Raw genomic sequence first — 21,356 nt, 5'->3', positions numbered from 1 at the left:
CTCCATCGCCCTTTGGGTGACCTTGAGCCTTCTTAATGAGGCCCATAGTAAACGACCACGTTTCAGATCCATATTCGCTGGGTGCGAAGTACTAGGTGGGGGTAACATAATCTATCGCAGCGCTCATGGTGGTCAAAAGTAGAAATAATGTAAGCTCTGTCATCAGATGTATCTGTCAATGGCAAAGCGATTCTACATAACGATAGTGGAAATATCAATTACTGTAAGGGACAAAACACGACTTTTCAGGAGAGCCAAAAAACGATTTTTTTTTTCTTTATACCTCAATATCTTTTTATGTGATGTTACGATTTAAATAGTTTCTATGGCAAAGTTTCTTAGAATTTTCTGTTCTTTCATAATATAAACGCCAAATTTTCGAAAAATGGGTAGTTTAAAAGATAGCATGTCCCTTACATTAAAAAAACGAGCTTGACTGTACCTTACAATGTTGAAATTTCACAGTATGGAATGTCATGTATGTTGTAAGGTACATTTAAGAATAAACACGACAGTAATATTATTGTAACTTGACAATTTTTATATTGAAACCTGATGTAAGTAGAGGTTGCATTCGAGTATTCATTAACAAAACGAAGAGAAGAGATAGAAACAAGACAACTTAGTGTTCACAAATGCAGTTGGAGGCATCAAATACACATCACCAACAAAACATTTAGTCACTGATGATGCCTACGTCTGCATTTGTGAACAAGTTGTCTTTTCTATCTTTTTCTGTTCATTTTTACGCAGTTAGGTTTTTTTTTTCAATCATCGCTCGTTCGTTTTAGCCGAATGACGTCCACTGCTGGACAAAGGACTTCCCCCAAGGATTTCCGCAACAACCGGTCCTGCGCCGGCCGCATCCAGGCACCTCCTACAACCTTCACCAGATCGTCGGTCGACCTAGTGGGGGTCTGCAGCAGATTACGTCTTCCAGCTCGTGGTCGCCACTCAAGAATTTTTCTGCCCCAGCGGCCATCAGCTTTGCAAGCTACGAGCTCCATCCACTGCCACTTGATTTTAGCGATTCTGCGGACTATGTCAGTCACTTTGGTTCTCCTGCGGATCACGTCATTTCTGGTTTAATCACTACGAGCATAGCACGCTCCATCGCCTTTGACCTTGAGTCTTCTTATGAGGCCCACAGTAAGCGACCACGTCTCAGATCCATAAGTTATCAAAGACTTTTGTCTTGAGACAGTGCGATATTTCAGACGTGAGAATATCACGAAGCTTCCTGAACGTTGCCAGCCGAGTTGGATTCGACGATTGACCTCTTCCTCGAAGTTAGACCTACCTAAGGCTGGTTTTAGTGTCACGCAGACCGTCAGTGCGGATCGCTCCGCACAGCCAATCTGTATGAACTGATAGGGAGCGAGCGATTCCTGCGGACCGCATTACTCTAAAACGCTTCCTCGAAGTTTACAGATCGGCTGTGTGAAGCGGATCCGCACTGGACGGTCCGCGTGACACTATAACCAGCCTAACTGGACTGTTTGTACTAGGTATATATAAGTGTCAACAACTGCCGAGTGTAGAGTATCCAACCTTTAGAGGAGTGGGTGCAACACGGACATTTGACATGATTTTGTCTTGTCCATGTTTCATTTTAAGACCCCCTTGTTGAGAGGCTCGACTGAGGCCATTGTGCATTGTGCCTAGATCTTCCACGGTCTCAGCCATGGCTATGATATCGTTTGCGAATCGAAGGTGGGTTATTTACTCACCGTTGATATTTATGCCGAATCCGTTCCAGTCCAGAAACAGTTTCGGAGTTTTCAGTTCCCCCTGTCTGCTGCTGCAACTGGTTTCGAGTCTTGATCCTGGAGACGGAACGACATTGTGGCGTTTTCGTACAAGCCTTTCAACATTTCGATGTATCGATATAGGTAGTCAATTTGACACCGTTGGAGAAACTGTAGTAGGTACTGCCCAGGTCTCGATCGAAGCTTTCTCATAGTCCACAAACGCCAGGCAAAGTGACAGACTATACTCCTCGGTCTTCTGTATAATCTGCCGTGGCGTATGTATGTGGTGTACTAAAGCGATTGAGAGATTGAGAGGCTGGAAGTCATCGAGCTTATGAGCGAGACGATTCGTAATGACTCTCGAAAACAGCTTGTAGACATGGCTCGGAAGTGAGATGGGTCTATAATTCTTCAACAAGGTTTTGTCGCCTTTTTTGAAGAAGAGTGTCACCACACTTCTGTGACATACCGTAGGCGTTTTTCCTTCGAGGATGACGGAATTGAACAGCTTCTGAAGAGCCTTCAGCCCCTCGGTCAAAAACCCAACTGCGTAAAAATGAACAGAAAAAAGATAGAAACAAGACAACTTAGTGTTCATAAGTGTAGTAGGAGTGGGAGGCATTAAATGCATATCACCACCAAAAAAAGTAATTGATATCGGTAGTGGAAATATCAATTACTGTAAGGGACAAAACACGACTTTTCAGAAGAGCCAAAAAACGATTTTTTTTTCTTTATACCTCAATATCTTTTTATGTGATGTTACGATTTAAATAGTTTCTATGGCAAAGTTTCTTAGAATTATCTGTTCTTTCATAATATAAAGGCCAAATTTTCGAAAAATGAGTAGTTTAAAAGATAGCATGTCCCTTACATTAAAAAAACGAGCTTGACTGTACCTTACAATGTTGAAATTTCACAGTATGGAATGTCATGTATGTTGTAAGGTACATTTAAGAATAAACACGACAGTAATATTATTGTAACTTGACAATTTTAACATTGAAACCTGATGTAAGTAGAGGTTGCATTTGAGTATTCATTAACAAAACGAAGAGAAGAGATAGAAACAAGACAACTTAGTGTTCACAAATGCAGTTGGAGGCATCAAATACACATCACCAACAAAACATTTAGTCACTGATGATGCCTACATCTGCATTTGTGAACAAGTTGTCTTGTTTCTATCTTTTTCTGTTCATTTTTACGCAGATAGGTTTTTTTTTTTCAATCATCGTTCGTTCGTTTTAGCCGAATGACGTCCACTGCTGGACAAAGGTCTTCCCCCAAGGATTTCCACAACAACCGGTCCTGCGCCGCCCGCATCCAGGCACCTCCTACAACCTTCACCAGATCGTCGGTCGACCTAGTGGGGGTCTGCAGCACATTACGTCTTCCAGCTCGTGGTCGCCACTCAAGAATTTTTCTGCCCCAGCGGCCATCAGCTTTGCAAGCTACGAGCTCCATCCACTGCCACTTGATTTTAGCGATTCTGCGGACTATGTCAGTCACTTTGGTTCTCCTGCGGATCACGTCATTTCTGGTTCAATCACTACGAGCATAGCACGCTCCATCGCCTTTGACCTTGAGTCTTCTTATGAGGCCCACAGTAAGCGACCACGTCTCAGATCCATAAGTTATCAAAGACTTTTGTCTTGAGACAGTGCGATATTTCAGACGTGAGAATATCACGAAGCTTCCTGAACGTTGCCAGCCGAGTTGGATTCGACGATTGACCTCTTCCTCGAAGTTAGACCTACCTAAGGCTGGTTTTAGTGTCACGCAGACCGTCAGTGCGGATCGCTCCGCACAGCCAATCTGTATGAACTGATAGGGAGCGAGCGATTCCTGCGGACCGCATTACTCTAAAACGCTTCCTCGAAGTTTACAGATCGGCTGTGTGAAGCGGATCCGCACTGGACGGTCCGCGTGATACTATAACCAGCCTAACTGGACTGTTTGTACTAGGTACATATAAGTGTCAACAACTGCCGAGTGTAGAGTATCCAACCTTTAGAGGAGTGGGTGCAACACGGACATTTGACATGATTTTGTCTTGTCCATGTTTCATTTTAAGACCCCCTTGTTGAGAGGCTCGACTCAGGCCATTGTGCATTGTGCCTAGATCTTCCACGGTCTCAGCCATGGCTATGATATCGTTTGCGAATCGAAGGTGGGTTATTTACTCACCGTTGATATTTATGCCGAATCCGTTCCAGTCCAAAAACAGTTTCGGAGTTTTCAGTTCCCCCTGTCTGCTGCTGCAACTGGTTTCGAGTCTTGATCCTGGAGACGGAACGACATTGTGGCGTTTTCGTACAAGCCTTTCAACATTTCGATGTATCGATATAGGTAGTCAATTTGACACCGTTGGAGAAACTGTAGTAGGTACTGCCCAGGTCTCGATCGAAGCTTTCTCATAGTCCACAAACGCCAGGCAAAGTGAGTGACTAAACTCCTCGGTCTTCTGTATAATCTGCCGTGGCGTATGTATGTGGTGTACTAAAGCGATTGAGAGATTGAGAGGCTGGAAGTCATCGAGCTTACGAGCGAGACGATTCGTAATGACTCTCGAAAACAGCTTGTAGACATGGCTCGGAAGTGAGATGGGTCTATAATTCTTCAACAAGGTTTTGTCGCCTTTTTTGAAGAAGAGTGTCACCACACTTCTGTGCCATACCGTAGGCGTTTTTCCTTCGAGGATGACGGAATTGAACAGCTTCTGAAGAGCCTTCAGCCCCTCGGTCAAAAACCCAACAGCGTAAAAATGAACAGAAAAAAGATAGAAACAAGACAACTTAGTGTTCATAAGTGTAGTAGGAGTGGGAGGCATTAAATGCATATCACCACCAAAAAAAGTAATTGATATCCTATATGCATATTAACGTAAGGGCCTAATTATAATAAATCAAAAAGTTTTAAATGAAGTAAGATTCAATGAGTTCAAAAGTTAAAACCAACAGTTTAGGGTAAGGGCTGAATTGTATTATTAAAAGGAATTTACGTCCTTTAAATCATTTGTTTCCCCAAAAGTCGTATTCAGACGACTAAAAATGTTTAAGGTAAGGGACATTTTTTTAAAGATATCAACATTTCAAGTATACCAATCGATAGAGCCGAAAATTCTGAATGCGTTGGTATATATAACTCATTTTGGCCAAAATGTCCCTTACATTAATTGATACTTCCACTATCGATATCCTATATGCATATTAACGTAAGGGCCTAATTATAATAAATCAAAAAGTTTTAAATGAAGTAAGGTTCAATGAGTTCAAAAGTTAAAACCAACAGTTTAGGGTAAGGGCTGAATTGTATTATTAAAAGGAATTTACGTCCTTTAAATCATTTGTTTCCCCAAAAGTCGTATTCAGACGACTAAAAATGTTTAAGGTAAGGGACATTTTTTTAAAGATATCAACATTTCAAGTATACCAATCGATAGAGCCGAAAATTCTGAATGCGTTGGTATATATAACTCATTTTGGCCAAAATGTCCCTTACATTAATTGATACTTCCACTATCGATAATACATTTTAATATCATTAATTAATCGCATAAAAAGGGTCCTACTGGGAACTTAAATAAAAGAGTGGACTGTATTTCGATAGGGCTGGTTTAATAGCAGTTTACAATTTGGAAATAACTAGACTATACAACGTGGTAGTACAAAAATGAGTCACAGTAGTTGTTGTGCAGATGTTTGCCTTATGATGAGAGCGTGAATTATTGAACTCTGCCCTTGTTTTGTTCTCAATTCTTCTACATCTCGGACTTGTCAAGCCAATACCAACAACTTTCCTTTAAATATGGTTTGTGGTTATTAGTGGTTATTAGTCGAAAATATTTGTTATTTTTTCATTTCGATATTTTTTCACAAATATACGACCTAAATGTCAATGTGACAGAGCCCACAAAGTTGTGGACGCTAGTTGGCGCTGTAATCGTGCACAGAGCCAATACCTACTTGTAACATTCCTTATGAAAACTGATTGTGTTAATTTAACGTTGTAATTATTAAAACAATGGCGTACGTAAACCGTCAAACATATCATGCACTTTATTCCCACTTTTATAGGTCGATTGTTTGCTGTCTGTTTTCAACAGCTCTCTGTCAGATCATTAATTCTCATATCCACGAGTATATTGGGAGAGTGTTTACATCTGTCAATCAGTAAAATTGTTTCAGACATTTGAAATAAATATCCTTCAATCGTTCAATGGCTCCCAAGGAAATACGTGAATCACCGAAAATATGCTAAAAAGTAATTTTTCTTGTCTTTTTGAAATGAAAACAATCTAAAGTATTATTTATAAATACATTTTGAACATACCTACATAACATTAATTTTTCATCATTAAAAAATAAATCATATAACCAACCTGTAATTGGAGCAGGCAAAAGTAATTGGTAGCAGTTAGAAAAAAAACGTCAGCCCTTTTCTGGAAATAAATACGCAAACGATCAAAGGACGACAAAAAAATTCTGTGAATAGTAAAAATATTTCAATAAAATATAGAGAAGAATGAATATTTATTTGATCAAATTTTACAGTCCAATGCACACGTATGTGTACTGAATTCATTATTCTTATTGTATTTTATTTTAAGGGAGTAGGCCAAGAGCTATTCCGTTGTAAAAAAAGAATACTTTTATTCCACTAATGAACAGAATCTGTACTGCGAATTGCACTGTGAATTCATACCAAAGTGTTTGCTTTACTTTCATCGGGTCGTCTGTTCACCAGGCATTCATCCATACGATACGATCTATATCTTAATAAAATTTAATTTTCGAAAATAACTGTTACATTATCGCGTCTAAATTGCTGAACTACTAATAAAGAACGGAAGTTGGTCGTTACAACCATTTTGTTACAAAAATATAGGCATTTAATAAAATACAGTGACTATTCCTAACATTAGAAACAAATTACATAAAACAAAGTTACCACCAAAATACAATACAACGTGCTACAATATTACATATTTATATTGTAGCACTTTGTTTAACTTTAGTCTTCTGTATCACTTTGAACACTAGGAATGTTCTTCAGGGATAATATTAGAATTCTAATGGTAAAAGATTTTTTCAAATCAGTCCAGTAGTTCCGGAGCCTTTTTTTTAACGTCGGGAAATGCTTTGCGCATACCCACTGGTCAATGGGGACGGCCAGTGGGTTATGTGGGACTCTCCTTGCCTGCTCACTAAAGACGAGGCCTACCCACTAAAACCCGACGGTGTCCACCGGAGCCCAAAGAAACGGAGCCGCGAGTTACTGCCCTAGCTCGGACATTCGTCCGCAGCTCCGTCTCAGGCTAGAGGCTCGCTCACAAGCGAGCCTCTCCGGCTTCGAGGGAACCCCCAATCCCCTCCTCCATACAAACAAAATCTTTCCTCTTTATAATGAATTTATTACTGTGCAACCTTGCTAACTCTCAAACCACAATAATAGTGATTTACATAAGCTCTTCCTTACTAATCAAATTTCACATTCATCGAGTTTGCTACTAAAACAATGTTTGCTATGGCAACTTAGTATAATAGTTCACTCGAATAGTTTGAGTTATTCCAATTAAAGTCATTAAGTAGTTGATTTGATTGAGCGAGTGTTCATAACAACACAAATGATCTTCGCTTTTGATTCTGAATGGAGCTAAATGATTATATCAGTTATACCTATTACCTAATTGCTATACACATAGGTGAAATCAGTAGCTTTTACTAATATATTGCAGGATAGCGGATATACAGCTGCTCTACATCTGGGCTTCGGCTTGACACTACTTTTTGGGACACCCTGTAGAATAGGTTGGTAACGAGTAGGTAGAGGAATTTAATTTGTTAGTGTGACTTGTACGAGTGTTTAAATCCTATACTTCTAGCATGAAAAACTTTCGTCTTCGATAACGTAAAATGTTTTTTTCGCGATTTTTGATAGCGCATGAGTGCGAAACTTCGCAAAACAATTTTTTAACGGCAACATTTAATTTCATGGATGTTTTTTTGCAAAAATGGTTGTTAGTTGTTTTTAAAGGTACCAGCAAAGCTTACCTACTTTACAAGTAAATACAGCATGTAATAGGTAAATCATTATTCGATTAATTTTGCTATCGTCTTTGTCTTCATTTCAGCCGAAAGATGTCCACTGCTGGACAAAGATTTCCCCCAAGATTTTCCACATAGACCGGTCCTGCGCCGCCCACATCCAGGCACCTCCCGCAACCTTCTCCTTATTTGCTATTTTAAGTTAAAAATAGAATATAAAAGCACATAACAACAATTTCTAAGATAGCTCTGCCAAGTAAATAAAAAAACTTGGCTTGTTCTAAGATGGTATAAACATTTCCCGGTCGAAATAAATTAGACGAAAAGTTTTGCGATGTCCGTGATACCAAGTTTTCTTCCTCAAATCAGCGTGAATTCCATGAAGTTGTTAATTTAATCACAGTGAGTAGAAACCGGCGTGAAGCAAGTATTTACTTTTGCGTCTTGAGACCGTCGCGTCGGTCCAATCCATTTGTATAAATATTTAATTTTAAATTAACGTGGAAATAGGGAGTATTCCAAAATCTTCTTACGTTGCGGTTGGAACTGTGAAGCTTTTGGAGGTTTTCATTACGTTTTCTCTCAGTCCTCGTATTTTCTTTAGCATGAGCGCAAACTTTTTTGCGTGAATAATTGCTTAAATTTTTACAATCTTTACATTGACTTCGCTTGTTAGTTAGTGTGCGACAATTCCAACTGAATTTAAGACCAGCTATCCTCAACCGATTGAGTTGAAATTTGGTATACTTATGTAAGTACAACGTCGTTTCAGTCAAATGACGTCCACTGCTGGCCCTTTTTCCGTGACCTCTGGGTCTGTAGGTGGTCTTACCTCTTGACCACGGCAGTTAATCAAATAAAGATCCTCTCTATCTATTGATACAATCCCCAGAACCTACGCTTTAAAATGTATTTTCTAAAGGGCCCTGCGTAAGAGGCTTTAAAGTTGCACAATAAAGTTAATTTCAAAGACTTACATTAGTACATGTAAGCCGATTCGTAATCCCTGGATATTCTGCGTAAGTATCAGCGAGAGTGAGGTGCTTGGAATTGGAGACTTACTTAATTATGCACGTTAAGGCTTGTATTAACAACATTTGCACTAAATATGTTCAAGTTGGTGTGACTTTTAACTCACTTTGAATCTTTTGAACACGAATATGTGCGTTAGAATGTGACTATACTTTAGTTTGGGGATCTGGCAATAAAGTACTATAATAGTTAATTATTAATTATAGCTGACCCGGCGAACTTCGTGCCACTTATGTTCATCAGAAATAACAATGGAGGATTCTAATTGCGGGCGGGTCGTTACATTCCCTCTAATATGGTCGAATCGAAGATACACCATACAAGAATGCGTGGTAAATTCAGAGAACTGTTCCTGAATCATGTACCCTTCAGATATTTCTATTTATTTATATCAACCGGCAGACAGTGGTGACTGGTGACTGAGTTTGTTGCGGCGCTTCTTCTCAGCACTTTCAAAATTTCCAGAAAACTATAATCCGGGCCTTTTCAAGGCGAGAGTGAATAGGCACTTACAGGGCAGATATGTAGGTACCATCCCAGACTGCATCCCACTTAACATCAGGTGCGATTGTTGTCAAATACCTGCCTTGTTTTGCATTAATAAAAATGTTGGTCTCGAAGCGCTGGTAGGGTAAAAAGATTATTAGACATGTAGAGGCTCCTTAAGAGCAAAATATTTGACGATTTGTAAGTACTGTTGGCGGTGGAAGTCTTGCAGTTCATAAATGAAAAGCCGTTTCTTCAAAAGGACTGTATTTGTTCAACATAAAAACCAAGACGAAAGTTCCATGACCCCTTGACAGCTTACAAGTCAAAAAAACATATTTTATTTTTAAATCTAGGGCTAACACCATAAAGGTTAATTCTAATTCAAGGAGTTTAACTAACTAACACTATAAAGGTTCTTGCTAATCGCGTCGCTAACACACCCCACCCCAGTGCAGCTAGCAGCACTCTCTGCTCAGAGGAATGCGAGCGACGCGATTAGCAGAACGTGTAAGGACCCCGGATACTGTCCTTATTTTGACTACCCGGACTCTGCCATCTCTGCCTGGACAGACCTCCTCAATTAGGCCCTTTGGCCATATATTTCTGGGCCCATTTGTTTCCACTATCAGCACCAGATCTCCCACTTGCAGGGGTTTCTGTTCCTGGTTCCATTTGTTTCGTGGCAACAAGTCGGGAAGTACTTCTTTCAACCATCTACTCCAAAACATATCTGCTAGCCGTTGTGAGATACGCCATTGTTTCCTTAGAAATAAATCGGAATTATCAAATGCGCCAATCTGTGGCATGTTGGAAGATGAACCTATTAAAAAATGGTTAGGCGTCAGTGTTTCCATGCTGCCTGGTTCTACTGAAACATGAGTCAGCGGTCTACTATTTACAATGTTCTCAACCTCTGCTAAAAGCGTGCTCAAAGTCTCTTCGCGGGGAGCTCTCTCCTTGAGTATTACATGTAGCGAGGTTTTCACGCTCCGGATGAGGCGTTCCCAAGCCCCACCCCAGTGCGGGCTGACTGGAGGGATGAAGGTCCACTTAGTTCCATAGTTAGAAGCCTCATCGGTCAGTGCCTTCTTATCCATGTCAAGTATCGACTTTTTAAGCTCGGTGTCAGCTCCTCTTAAATTTGTACCATTGTCTGAGAAAAGATGTCGGGGCCATCCTCGCCTCGCGGACATCCGTCGGAGCGCCATGATCAAAGAGTCGGTAGATAGTGTGGGCACTGTCTCTATGTGTACCGCCCTTACAGTGAGACAAGTGAATAGAACTCCATATCTTCGTTCGTGACGTCTTCCAACCGTGACCTCCATCGGACCGAACAGATCAAGACCGCAGAAGCTGAAGGGACGATGGTTATGTGCCATTCTAGCATAAGGTAAGTCACCGATTCTTGGTATTTCTGGTTTACATTTCCTCATTCTACATAACATGCATTTCTTCACTACATTCTTAACTGTTGGTCGTACTCTGATTATATGAAATTTTTGCTTCAGTTCGTTGACCACCATTTCTTGGTTGCCGTGAGCCGCTTTGATATGGTAATGTCTGACGATCAAACGAGCGACATAATTTTGCCCATCCAAAATAATCGGTCTTTTCATTTCAGGTAGCACGTCGGTAGCAGCGTCGATGCGGCCAGCAGCGCGCAGGACTCCGTGTTCATCGAGGTAAGGCGACAGGTTAAGTATTTTACTAGTGGTGGGTATTGTTTTACAGGCTTGAAGTGAACTAATCTCTCTGCTGAATGACTGATTCTGCGAGTAGCGAAGAAGTAAACACTCTGCTCTTTCCATAATGTCATCATCATCCGTTCTGTAAGTATAACCTCTGTCTTTATATTTATCTTTTAAGATCATCATCAAACTGTCAATAAAGGTAAGTACTCGTACTGTTGATCTGACCAAACGTAACCACGAAGAAAATCTAGTAGGTTCCGGCACAGGTAAGTTTTCTTCCGTTTGTATGACAGTAATAATTTCTAATTTGTTATTTTCATTTTCCAGGTTAACGACATCTAGTGGCCACTCATCAACGTCTTTGTGCAAAAAGGTAGGCCCATTAAACCATTCACCTTGCAGAGCCGAAATATCGTAGTTTTCCCTGGTAGCTATGTCGGCGACATTCAACTTGGTAGGTACGTAACGCCACTCGCTAGCATGTGTGAGCTCATCTATCTCCCCCAAGCGATTTGCAACGTAAGTATTGTAGTCACGAGCGTCGTTTCTAATCCAATGTAGTACCGTCGTGGAGTCACTCCAAAACACCCGCCGTTCGGCACTCATTCTGTGTTCTTTAGTGATTGAATCAGCCAATCTGGTCGCTAAAACAGCCGCTTGCAGCTCTAATCTGGGTATTGTCGTTGCCTTATTTCCCGCCACCCGGCATTTGCTTGCTATAAATGCAACGTAAACATTTGAATCGTCATCTATCCATCTCCAGTATGCTACAGCACAAAATGCTTGCGAAGACGCGTCGCAGAACACATGCAACTGTAGGTCTTTATAACTCGTGCTCTCAGGCGTGGTAAACGACGTAGGCATAGAAGCAGCTAAATAATACCGAGGGAATTTTACGTCATGTAATGTCTTCAATAATTCAATCCATTTGAGCCACTTCGTGAATATGTCATCACTGACAGGATCATCCCAGCTGATCTTTAATTGCCATGTCTCTTGTAGAATTAATTTTCCGTTAAGTGTCACCGGAGATAAAAAACCATACACGTCGAAAATAGTCATAACTACTCGTAGCATCTCTCTTTTAGTTGGCACCTTTTTTTCTCCATTTAGAATGTTCTCCGGTATCTTCTTGAACGATACATCAAATCGTAGTGTGTCATCTTCAGTGTGCCACAAAAGCCCAAGCGTTCGATCACCATCAGTTTGCTGACCCGATTTGAACCTTACTGCTGTGTTCCCAAGGGATTGTGTTGGCACGCTGTCCAGCAAGATCTTGCTGTTGCTATTCCAGCCGCACAACTCGAAGCCTCCTTGCAGATGAATGTACATAATATCTCTCGCCAGTTGAACAGCTGTTTGATCATCAGGTACGCTGTCAACATAATCGTCCATGTAGTGCTGAGTATGTATCGCCTTGACTGCGGCTGGCATAGTAGACTCGAAGCGATCCGCGTTCTTGTTTTTTACATATTGTGCGATGAACGGCGAACAGTTAGCGCCAAAAATTAATGACGTCATGACAAATGTTTTTAGTGGCTCTTTTAACATCTCTGGGCTAAAAGCTTTAGTGGGGTCTCCTCTATAAATAAATCTCAGTGCATCTTGATCTTCAGGGCGAATTTTCACACGCAAAAACATGTCTTTGATGTCAGCTGTTACGGCTATCTTATTCTCACGGAACCGCAACATTATTCCAAATAGTGACATTAACAGATCGGGCCCTTTAAGAAGATAGTCGTTGAGGGACAAACCACCGGTCTTAGCAGCAGCATCATACACCAAACGTAATTTCTTTTTGTTTGGGTTGTCAACGCCAAAATGAGGTAAGTACCATGTCTTGTTTAAAGTTTTATCAGTTTCAAGCTCTTTTGCATAGTCGTTTTGTAGCAGGTGTTGCAGGCGCTCGTGGTACCTCTCGGCGTATTCTCTACTTCTCCTCATCTTCAATTCAACATGCTTGAGTCTAGCCATAGCTAACGGCAGTGAATCAGTTAGCACACAATCTTTGTCTTTCCAGGGTAGCCCGACGTGCCATCTGCCGTCGATAAGTGTGGCGGTCTCTTCCAAACGGTTCCAGGCGCGTAGATCTTCTGCATTCTGGCGGGGTTTAGCAGCGGAGACTCCCATAGACTCGATGGAGAAGAAGTTGTGAACGTCGTCGTGAAGTTCGCGGAGACTGTTGTCATCGGTGTGCACGGCGGCGTCGGTGATGAAGAGCGTGGCGTGCGGAGCGCGCGCCGAGAGCGCACGCGGCACGCGGCCGTGCACGCACCACCCCAGCGGCGTGCGGGTAGCACACGGCTCGGCGGGGCCCCCTGCGACCACGTCCAAAGGTACGAGTAGATGATAATTGTCCTGACCGATTAACACCTCTGGTTTTAGGGAGGCGCAACACAATTCACTTTCGAGTTCAAGTAAGTGACCATAATTTCCACAATGTACTATGCTTAAGTCTTGTTTCGGTAAATTAAGCTCGTCCACGCTACGCACTTGAAGATCGAATTTCTCGCCATGTTTATTAGATAATGTCAAGTCCAATAGTTCTGTCTCACAAACTAGCTCGGTATTGTCCCACGCACCGCGCACTCGCATGGATTGCTTACGGCCGCGTATACCTGCGCGCTCCGCAAGAGCAGAACTCATAATTGAGACAGTGGAGCCGTCATCGAGTAGAGCACACGCTTTAAACACACCATTAGGTCCATGAATGTTCACAGGAACCACCTTCAGTAACACCGAACAGTTGTTTGTGTTAATATGAGTAACTGCTTCACTTTGGGCACTGGTTTCAGTCTCTGCGGCCGGTGGCGCGTCGCCCCCGGCTCGCGCGGGCGCCGCGTCGTGCGGGCGCGCGCTCGGGGTGTAGTGCAGCAGGCGGTGGTGCGGTTGCCCGCAGCCGGCTACGTCACACACTGTAGCGGGGCAAGTTTGCCTTTCGTGTCGCGAGATTAGGCATTTATAGCACAAACCGGAACGCCTCACAAAAAACCAGCGATCTTTGCGTAGTGATTTTTTGAATTTTCTACAGTCTGTTAGATCGTGCTTAGATCCCCGACAAAAACGACATGTGTCACTACGTTCGTTGTCACTCTGCACCAAAACAGTCTGCGTGCGTTCACAGCCTTGATCACCATAAAGTTTTCGTTTGTAGTCACACCGAATGTTCATTAAGTTTGCACTGCATGTAGATGTTTTGACAGCTTCAGTATTTAGAAAGTCTGATAATATATTGAGCCTAGGTTTCTTTCTCTCAGATATGAGCGGGTAACTATAGTCCACCCACTTTGACAGCAATACAGTTGGTAGTTTAGCCAATATCAAGTTTACCACTTCTATTCCATGTAGATATTCTTCACGCTTTAGTTCTTGCACGGAAACAACAAAGTTCTTCACTTTGATAGAAAATGATACTATGTCTCTATGATATTCTTGTGGCAACGGTGAAAGTTTCTTGACATCTTGCAATATTCTTGTTACTATCAAATCTGGATTTCCAAATTGCAACTCTAGGGTAGACATCACTATTGCAGGCGACGTGGTGCTGATCAACAAGGCCGTGACTGCTTCTTTCGCAGGACCCCGCAGACATTTCCTTAAACGCCACAAGTTCTCTCTGTCGCTGAAGTTGCATACTGCTGTGGACTCTTCATATGCGTTCTTGAAGGATAGCCATTCCATATAGTCACCAGAGAACAGAGGCAGCTCCCCGGGGGTGCTCAAACGGCTCAGTAGATTAGTGTCGTGACTCTTTGTGGGTGCAGATGTGGCAACCAATGCCTTCAGCGCGCTTGTCAACTGCTGAATGGGCCCTTCAGTGCCGTCAGTAACTGGCGGCGGAGGAAACAGATAGCCTTTGTTATTTCCATCGTTGTTAGCTTTCTGTCTCTCTAATTCACGCTGGCTGCGCTCCATCCATTCTTTCACGTTACTACCATCGTATCTACTCTCGCTTTCGTCACATCTTGATGAACATGAACTGTACTGTTCCTCCACAGCAGCCAAATCAGCCTCCAGCTTTTTCTGGACCAATTCCATTTGTATGCGAGCCATTTCCTTTGCCGCTTCCAATTCCAATTTCTTCTGTTGAGCTTTTATCGCGGACGACGCCATCTTTGATTTTGATTTGTGCGACGACTTTACCGAAGACTTTTGTAACGTGCTGGGTTTTACATTTTCCTCTTTGACCCCGCTTGTTCCAGGTTCGATCACATTCTCTTTCCCTTGTTCGTCGCCCTGCTCACCGATGTTAGTACCATTGTTGGGGCATTCATTATTTCGTGCACTGCGAGTTTTGACCATTGTCGTAGACGTACACCGCGGCGGCGTGCGGAACATTTAGATCCGACTCGATGGACCAATGTTGGCGGTGGAAGTCTTGCAGTTCATAAATGAAAAGCCGTTTCTTCAAAAGGACTGTATTTGTTCAACATAAAAACCAAGACGAAAGTTCCATGACCCCTTGACAGCTTACAAGTCAAAAAAACATATTTTATTTTTAAATCTAGGGCTAACACCATAAAGGTTAATTCTAATTCAAGGAGTTTAACTAACTAACACTATAAAGGTTCTTGCTAATCGCGTCGCTAACAAGTACTATCTAATAGTCTACACAAATAAAGAAATTTTGACTTTGACAATGGTGTAAGAATTTTCCAAATGCATAATAATAATATAATCATTAGGTAGTCTCTGAGCCTATTCATCTTTATAATATTACTAGCTTTCCGCCCGCGGCTTCGCGCGCATGGACCCCTGAACAGTATTTTTTTCCAAAATAAAATTTAGCCTATGTTACTCGTGGTTAATGTAGCTTTCGAATGGTGAAAGAATTTTTAAAAACGGTCCAGTAGTTTTTGAGCCTATTCATTACAACCAAACAAACAACCAAACAAAGTTTTCCTCTTTATAATATTAGTGTAGATGTACATATACCAATAAGTGATATCAATCTCTTGGAAACAGATAATTATGTTCTATTGACTCTACATAATGTATGTATTATATTGCTTTCAATTGACAATCTATCTCACACACATTCATCACTGGCTAATAAGCACAATAATTATTTCTACTAAGTACCTACAGCAACAATGGATGAACAGGACTGTGATCAAAGTCGGCTTTTAATTAGGAAGCAAGTCTATTATGTCCAGTAATTAAAATCGGCATTCATGCTTCATTTTAGCGATTGATGACTGATGGCATTTTCATATTCCCAGTAAAATTTGCCTAACATTAATTGATGAATTCTACCCTAATAATTACGGGTTAAATAATTTTAGGAATAGCCTTTGCAGTTTAAGATATGATATTACCTCCTACATACAACAATTTTACTAAACCTACTAATTAAGTACCTAGGTATGTATAAAAGTTTGTAAGGACGGATATATTGTATGGATTGATAGTATTGTAGTTTGTTGTCACTTTTACAGGTAAAAAAACTGAACGGACTTTGATGAAACTTTTCAGTAGGTACATACCTATTATGTAGTAGTAGTATGTAAACTATTATTGTTAATAGATCAGAGTAACATATCATAGGCTTTTTTATAATTTGTCCAATCACAACGATAATTATCTAAATTGTGAAGGGTAATAGGGAAAACGCAGCGTGGGACGTCCACCTACAAGGTGGACCGACGACATGGTAAAGGTAGCAGGGAAGCGCTGGACGCAGGCCGCTACCAATAGATCAACATGGAAAGCATTGGGGGAGGCCTATTTTCAGCAGTGGACGTCCTATGGCTGAAATGATGATGATGATGATGATGATGATGAAGGCTAATAAATATTTTTTGATTTTTTGATTTGATTGATTGATAACTACCAAGTTAGTAGGATTTACTGTCACAAACTGAATTTCAAGCGAAGTCGTAGGTAAAACTTACGATGTTTAAATCTGGTAAACATAATAACATTTAACATGCATTCCCATTACAAAGTAGGTACATGTTAACGGAGATGAGCGCAGCGGATTATCCGCTATTGTCGCTTGCTAAGCGGAACAATCCTATTCTGAAATTGGAACTTGTGGCACATCCCATCCAGAAGGGCTGAGGTGTCTTAAACCACCGGCAATATGATTTGGTGATTTTGTTAATGTTAAAACAATTGCAGGAAGCGATTTCAATGTTAGTTAATTTTGTTTGCAAAGAAACGTTGCTAAAAATTTTGTTTAAAAATTACGTACTTATGGCACACGCACACCCTTAGTAAGGGTTCTACTTTACTTTACAAGATACTTTAGCTAAAGATGGGCCCCTTAGAAAATATAGTGACAGATTCAATTTTGCGATCCTTTCACGGAGCGAAGCTACGTACAGAAAAATACTCAGTGGGCTGATTTAGAAATTCTGTCATATCACTATTTAGGGGGCAGGTTACGTACGAGTCACACATAAGAAGCGTCATCACATGTCTTGACTCTATCATTAAATTTATTATGCACAAAAGTAGATTAGCAAGTAGGTATCACTTCTCAATACTTTTTCTGCCTGTAACTGGGCCCACCTTCAATGTTTTTATTAATAAATTAAATAACAAATTAACAAAAATCTACTCTAAGCCAGATGATGAAATGAGTTAAAGCTCTCTTTAAGCATACTGCACTGTACTACAAACAGCTTTAAGCAGGATTAACGCTAAGGAGCTTGTATAACCTATTTGCGTTTTTAATTATTTAAAGCGTCTGCCTGAGTAAATGTAACTAACGTTTTTCCATGCAATTTTTTCTCTTTTCTTCCTCGAACTGTGCCTGCAATTTAGAAAGGAAGATAGAAAGAAAGAAATATTTATTACGATGAACATCACTTAGGTAAGGACAAAGAAGGTATACGGAAAAAGAAAGAAATAGGATATACCTAAATATTACAAGGAAATAAAAAGTGAACTGAGCAGTGCTATACTGGGACTCCAATCAGCATAAGCCGTGGCCCACGGTGGGGAAGGCCACGACGCTGGTTTTCAGTGTGCCCCATGCTGAGTGGAAGTCACGGACACTAACCTAAACTGCATATCAACTAGAATTTCTACAATCTTTCTGTTGATAGCAACATTCCTCGGACTATAATAATCATTAACCCAGCCAATCTTGAATCTTCTGTCTTTGCGAATAATTTTTATTATCTAAATAGGGAGGTTGTTACCCGAATAACAACGAAAGTCAAAGGAATCCCTAACATTTTAGGTAGATACTTAAAAACACGATACAGTAAACTTTGCGAGAAGCCAGCTAATTGTTTCAACGAAACGAGAAAACAAGTTAAATTATCAATTTAAAAGGTCTTAAATAAAATATTGAAAGATAAAAAGTTAAATTATATTCTGTTAACTTTAATAAAATTGCTATCCTCATTAATTAAAACTGCATAACTTTTCCATTTCCATTTTAAAATACAATTACATCCTGAAAATAACGATGTGCTATTTCAGATTTAATAAAGTCTTTATTATGACCAAAATTTAGCTTATGAAAGATAAAAACAGAAGTCTGCTCATTTTGCAGACTGAATTAAAAAAAAACCCCAATTGTCGAAACTGTCTTCTAGTAAAACGTCGTCAGATTTCACACGAAATCATTCTTTATGAATGGGCCAGAAGACGTAGTGTGGGCAGGTCCCCACTAGGTGAACCGACGATCTAGTGACGGTCGTTGTGGAAATCCTTTGACTAGCAGTGGACGTCATTGGGCTGAAACTAATGAACGAACATCCTTTAAAGTTATTTCGTTATTTCTCCAAAAAGAAGACATTTTAAAGGAGGAAATCTGCCATCTGTGGGTTTTTGTCGTAATAACAATGCCGCAACCACATAAAAGAGTGTATTGTTTATTTTCACAGACGACTTTAAAAGTAGACGCCGAAATTTAAAAATGGTCCGTTTCCGTTCTACAGAGTCAACGTGTTACAGCACTTACAGCAGGATTCGTTCTTATAATAATTACACTTAATTTAATGAGGTCTCTGTCTAATTTAGCATAAGCACACTGTAATTATCATCATCATCATTTCACCTACAGGACGTCTACTGCTGAACATAGGCCTCCCCCAATGATTTCCACATCGCACGGTTGGTAGCGGCCTGCATCCAGGGCCTTCCTGAGGTCCTCGGAAGCTTCGGACCTTTGTGAGGTCGTCGGTCCCTTGTGATTGGACATCCTCTGTGAAAATGCTAGCCAACAAAATGGTTGGTACATTTTTCACGAAAAAAGACCCGAATATTCTATTACATGGTTTTGTCAACACGATGAAAATCTAGGGCCGTACCGAGGCAAATAATTATCAGAAGCGTGAGGAGAATTTATGGTGGTTCCTTTTTTGCCGACGATGTGAAAATAACATGTTTTTGTTGCTGTATTGCCCAAATATGACGTGATGTTCACATTGCCATGAAGTGTACCTTCCAGCAATAATTCGTTTTCCTTGCGAGTATATTTTTGGGGGACTTTGATGTGACGTATTTTATTAGGTATTATTATTACGTTAAAAGTCAAAAGATTCTGAAACTTTAAGTGGCAAAAAACGCAACTAATAATAACCCAGTAAGTATTGATAGTAGCGCCACCCTATAAAAGTCATGATTATAAATGGCTGTCCAACGTGGCAAAAATCGAAACTAATTCCAGTAGTGCCCTTCTGATAATGTCATAGCTGGGACGGTTCAGTGTTGGACAACTAATAAAAGTCCTATAAGCGCAACAGTAAAGTAAACTGTTTTTTACTAAAACTTAACTGTCTTTCAAACGAATAAAGTTGTATTTTATTTTGACAAATATTTAAACAGACATACAAATATAGGGTGAAGCTCTGCTTTGTGATATTCCCGGAATAGGAGCTAGCCCGTGTCACTTGGGATTCATCTCTAGCATAGAGATAACATAAAATATAGAAATACCGCTCGTGTGTGCAGTGCAGTATTGTTATTTTTTCGAGATAATAAAAATATAGTAAAGTCTCAGATTATAGAAGGGAAAGTAAGGAACATAAAATAGTTATAAATTTTCTACACGCGTCGGCGATGAAATTATACAATCTGGCGTTATAGAACCACTTAATAGCCTAGTAATACAGGCTGTATAACTTCAGTAGGTACCTACTTAATATCACTTAATGTAGATGTAGGCTCATGTATTGACTCAACAAACGCAATTATTATGAGCATAAAAAAAAGTTGAAGTGAAGATGAATAATTTTTTTTCCACTTTAGTTTCTTCAGAAGGTTGGTTAAGCCGACAATACGGTCTAGCCGGTGAGCATTATTACAATCCTTCTTATGTGTTTATAAGCGCGTTGTGCTTTGGTACTATGTATGCTTACAAGTGTTTTGTACAAATAAATAAATTTACACATAGTGGGCGAGGCACATACCTTGTAGTGCTGATGGCCGCTGTAGCAGAAAAGTTCTTCAGTGGCGACCACGGGCCGGATAACGTGGGCAGGCCCCTACTAGGTGGACCGACTATCTGATGAAGGTCATGGGAAGTACTTGGATGCGGGCAGCGTAGAACCGGTCGTTATAGAAATCCTTGGGGGAGACCTTTGCCTTTGTTCAGCAGTGAAAGACGCCAACGAAATAATATACGACAAAAGAATAAGAAGACTGTTTTCAACCGACTTCAAAAAAAGGAGGAGGTTCTCAATTCGACCCGTATGTTTTTTTTTTTTTTTTTTTTCTATGTTTGTTACGCGATAACTCCGCCAATTATGAACCGATTTGAACAAATCTTTTTTCTGCGTATAGGTAATACCTCAAGGGTGGTCCCATTTAAATTTAATAATAGAAAAAACAACCCCCAAGGGTGGAAAATTGGGGATGAACTTTTTTATACGCAATATCTCCGCCAATTATAAATCAATTTGAACGATTATTTTTTTGTTGAAGAGGTATTATCAAAAGGGTGGTTTCATGCGAATTTGAAGAAAATATTTCACCCCCAAGGGTGGAAAATTGGGGATAAACTTTTTTATACGCAATATTTTCAATTTTTAGTTTTTTTTTGTGTTCACGCATTTGAAGTCGGTTTTATTTTTTTAAAAAGTTAATTATTCACCAACCTGTCACTTTACACCCTGTATGCTACATTGCTCAAATTTATCTTCCATTGAATTTATGGGCCATTCCGTGCCTTCGCATAATGGCTATATCTCGTTAACATTACCAACGTTCGGAGACGAACGTCTTCTTCGGTAATTACCTTCTATTTTCCTTTGAGTTTCTTCCATGTTTTTTTTGTTATAAACGTGCCATTACGGTGATAACATGCGAACGTTTTTCAATAACACTTTGTTAAATGAAATGTGTAGGAGCTGTTTATTTTAGGAGTAAGTCGAGCTTCCAAA

The 21,356-nt window shown here is 40.3% G+C and overlaps 2 protein-coding genes across 2 annotated transcripts in view; one reads left to right on the top strand and one right to left on the bottom strand.

Moving 5' to 3' along the window:
• The window catches only part of LOC135079005 (neuropeptide CCHamide-1 receptor), a 280,696-nt gene that overhangs the window by 29,917 nt on the left and 229,423 nt on the right, over positions 1 to 21,356 (top strand). The window lies entirely within an intron of this gene.
• LOC135078710 (uncharacterized) lies at positions 9,778 to 15,351 on the bottom strand. Its single transcript, XM_063973258.1, has one exon. It carries the CDS (start codon positions 15,349 to 15,351, stop codon positions 9,778 to 9,780), a length of 5,574 nt encoding a protein of 1,857 aa, XP_063829328.1.

Source organism: Ostrinia nubilalis, chromosome 15 (genome assembly GCF_963855985.1).
Source record: "Ostrinia nubilalis chromosome 15, ilOstNubi1.1, whole genome shotgun sequence".
NCBI classification, from domain to species: Eukaryota; Metazoa; Arthropoda; class Insecta; order Lepidoptera; family Crambidae; genus Ostrinia; species Ostrinia nubilalis.
The sequence above is the reverse complement of the archived record's forward strand: the minus strand, read 5'-3'. Positions and strand labels throughout refer to the sequence as shown.